General features: G+C 39.3%; 1 protein-coding gene across 1 annotated transcript; it reads right to left on the reverse strand.

The window, feature by feature from the left end:
- Positions 1–454: 454 nt before the first annotated feature.
- Positions 455–2,866, reverse strand: LOC106329273 (protein NRT1/ PTR FAMILY 5.15-like). The gene is made up of 4 exons (XM_013767902.1): positions 2,660–2,866; positions 2,371–2,588; positions 1,679–2,166; positions 455–1,350 (listed from the first exon to the last, which is right to left on the reverse strand). The coding sequence occupies exons 1-4, from the start codon at positions 2,781–2,783 to the stop codon at positions 549–551; spliced, it is 1,632 nt and encodes a 543-aa protein (XP_013623356.1). The 5' UTR covers positions 2,784–2,866; the 3' UTR covers positions 455–548.
- Positions 2,867–3,455: the final 589 nt, after the last annotated feature.

Genomic DNA, 3,455 nt, shown 5'->3' on the forward strand with positions numbered 1-3,455 from the left:
GTGTTCTAGGTTCACGACAATTTAGATATTAATGATCGTGTATTTTTTTAATATCTCAAATCTAAATCTATAAGTTTTAGATTTTGTCATTTTCTTATCTTCGCTTATATTGTGCTCATGCTATGTTTTGTAAGTTTTATTTGATATATATGGCCCTGCCAATACCACGTTTTCAGTTCCTTGTAGCAAATCTTTCAAGCTGGATAAGGTGTGTTGGCAACATACGAATCGCACAACCGTACCTATATGGTGGTAAATGCTACTTGTACATATTTACAACAAATGGACCCTTTTGTAGTCCCAGGCATTAAATACGTTTATCCAAAACGTATGCAACGAGATTGATAAATACGTTTTTGTATGCACTTCCACTAAATTATTTTTAACTTGTAAGTTCAAATTTTTGGTTACTGAATTTTTTTTTTTTGAATGAAGTGTGATTTTGAGACGAAAACAACAAATTAAATTTATAAAACGGTAACTTACAAAGTTGGAACAAACAAATATGATATTGAAGTCAACATAAGTTGACTTCTAAATATTTAGACTTAGTCTACCCTACGATAAACATACGATCTGGAAATGAACACGAACGCAAAGAAAGCAATGGCGGTGCATGCGGCTAGCAACCAGTAAAAATAATCAATATGAGCTCGGTTTAAGTTATTGTTAAACCAGCTGTGTCCACCATCACTTTCTGTGGCCCAATCAATAACAATGATGAGAAGACCACTCAAGAAGTTCGAAAGACCCAACGCACTCAAAGAAAAAGCAAGACCGATACTTCTCAGCTCTGTGGGGACCTGGTCGTAGAAGAACTCTTGGGCACCTACCAGACCAAACACTTCGATCATCCCTACCAACATATACTGAGGAACGAACCACCATATAGACATTGGAATGGTCACGTCCGGTTTGTCAATGAGCCCGTGTTCCTCAGCGATTTGCAACCGTTTGGCTTCCACCAATGCTGCGAGCACCATGTTGAAGCACGTAAGAACCATTCCGGTTCCTATTCTCTGGAGCATTGTGATCCCATTAGGCTTTTTGGTAATATTTCTAGCTATAGGCAGGAACACATGCTCGTAGATCGGAACTGAGATGAGAACTGATATAGACACGAGTGACAAAAAAGAAGCTGGAGGGATAACAAAGCCCGGTAAGATTCGTCTGTCCACGGTGACACCTTGCTTGGTGAAGAGAGTAGAGTATTGGGCGTAAGGAACCATGCTCAGCATCGATGTGATCCATATCGGAATAAGCATTATCAAACCCTTAGCGTCTTCCACGTCCATATTACTACATGGCTCCACACCTTCTTCTCCTAAGAGCATCGCTTTTGCAAGAAATCTTGTCACACACAAAAATCGTCAAAACAAGTCGAGCACACTAGTTTCAAAAAAAAGTCAAGCACTAAACCAAAACACAAATGATCATACAGTCCAACGAAATATTGGCTTTGAACCTAAATTTTTTTGGAGATTGTTTTCAAAATATTCTTATTAAATGTTTTCAAAAAAAAAATTAATAGAAGCCCAAATTGTTTTCAATTTTTTTTTTACCAAAATCCTTATTAAATTTATTTTGTAAGAGGATTATTAAATATTTATTGTACCCAAAATTTTAGAACCGACTCGGCAAATGATATATAAGAAAACTTGGGATCTATGCAACTTACTCGAGCTGACCAGAATGTTTTAAACTAATCAGTTTCCGATTCTTGAAGGCCACGATGAAAACTCTACCGATCCTTACAAAACCGTTGTTGTTCTTCTCGTGGCTTCTCTTTGGATACCTATAAGTTTTTCTCCCGAGAAAGAAGATAGCAAGAGCCATAACCATGAACAAACAAGGGATCCCAAATCCAAACGCCCAGTTAACGTTGCTTTGAATATACACCATCACAAGAATCGATACGGCTATTCCCCCGGATAGAAACAAGAACCACCAGTTGAAAAACGATCCTCTAGCTATTCTCTCTTTAGGATGGTCCGAGTCAAACTGGTCCGCACCAAACGCCTGAACACACGGCTTGTGACCTCCTTGTGCTATGGCCACAAGATACAGAGAGCAGAAGAAAAGTACGTTCATCAAGATAGAAGGTTTACGTTCTTCAGATGATCCCATAAGGGTTAGGGAAGCCGACAAGGTCAGTAGTCCAAGCCCCTGTAAATTTCATCCGGTTTAACTACTTTAATTTTTTTTTGTGATTTGTTAACGAATGAATGAATGGAATCTCACATTGGTAGTTAGAAAATAGTGAACAAAAAATTAGGACCAATCCAATTATTATCAATTAGTTTTAAGTTGAAGCTCGTGAACTCGAAATTGACAATACTAGTGGAAAAAGAAGAAGACAAAGGTACCAACCAGTATGTAGATGAGGGAAGATCCAAGAATTGTCCGGTAACGACCGAGATAAGCGTCTGCTACGAAAGCTCCTATTATAGGAAGCGTCGAGGCTGTTCCACTCCACGTGTTCACATTCACGGCGGCATTCGCCGTCGACAGACCGAGCTGTTCGGTCAGATAAGTGATCATATTGCATGCAATCCCAACGTAAGCAAATCTCTCTGCAACTTCCACACCTGATGAAACATACACAAAGATTTAGCAACAAGAAACAGAACATTAGTTAATCACAAATTACTCTGTTCACCTATTATGAGACAGGCCGATCTCCATCCTCCGGTGGAAGATCTCACGGCGGGGTTTCCACGGTGGTCGACGGAGTCGTTAACTAAATCTTCAAGAAGTCCAACTTCTTCCTCTGGTATCGACATGTCTCGCTAAACTGCGATTAGGAACTATTTTAAAACTTAGAACTGAACTATGTTAAAACTTTTTTCTCTTTTAGATGAGAACGTGACGAGGTATATAGCCGTCAGATAACTATAAATAGATAGAGAGTACATACATCATTGTTACCATTAATTAGTAGCATGACATTGATAAGTTTAGACTTATCTTCTTCTCCACACAATCTATAAACTCCAATATAACAAAAGTGTCTTCTCCCAATAACAAACTCGAATCCAACTCTCGAAATACAAGTGTTTACTGAGAAAGCTACGATCTCATAGCGATCGTAGGGAAGGTCTCACCTCGATTCTTCACAACAAACTCAGCATAAAAGAAAAATATGATCGCAACAACAATCCTTTATTTAAACTGAAAAGCAACACTTCAGCAAAGCCTGTGTCTCACTCCGCGGCTTTGCTTCCCCTCCGTTTCTACAAACCTTCTCCTTCTCCCCGACTCTCTGAACTTTGTATTTCTTCCTTCTCTCCCACGTCAACCTTCTCTCCATTTCCCTCCCATTTCTTCTTCTCATGATTCTTCTTCCTGAAGTACACTCTTTGGAACATATCAATACCCCACCCAACGAGACGAAACTTGTCCTCAAGCGGAAATAACGGAAACTGCCTAGCAAACTCCCAACCCAACACCCACGA

This window comes from Brassica oleracea, chromosome C3 (genome assembly GCF_000695525.1).
Source record: "Brassica oleracea var. oleracea cultivar TO1000 chromosome C3, BOL, whole genome shotgun sequence".
NCBI classification, from domain to species: Eukaryota; Viridiplantae; Streptophyta; class Magnoliopsida; order Brassicales; family Brassicaceae; genus Brassica; species Brassica oleracea.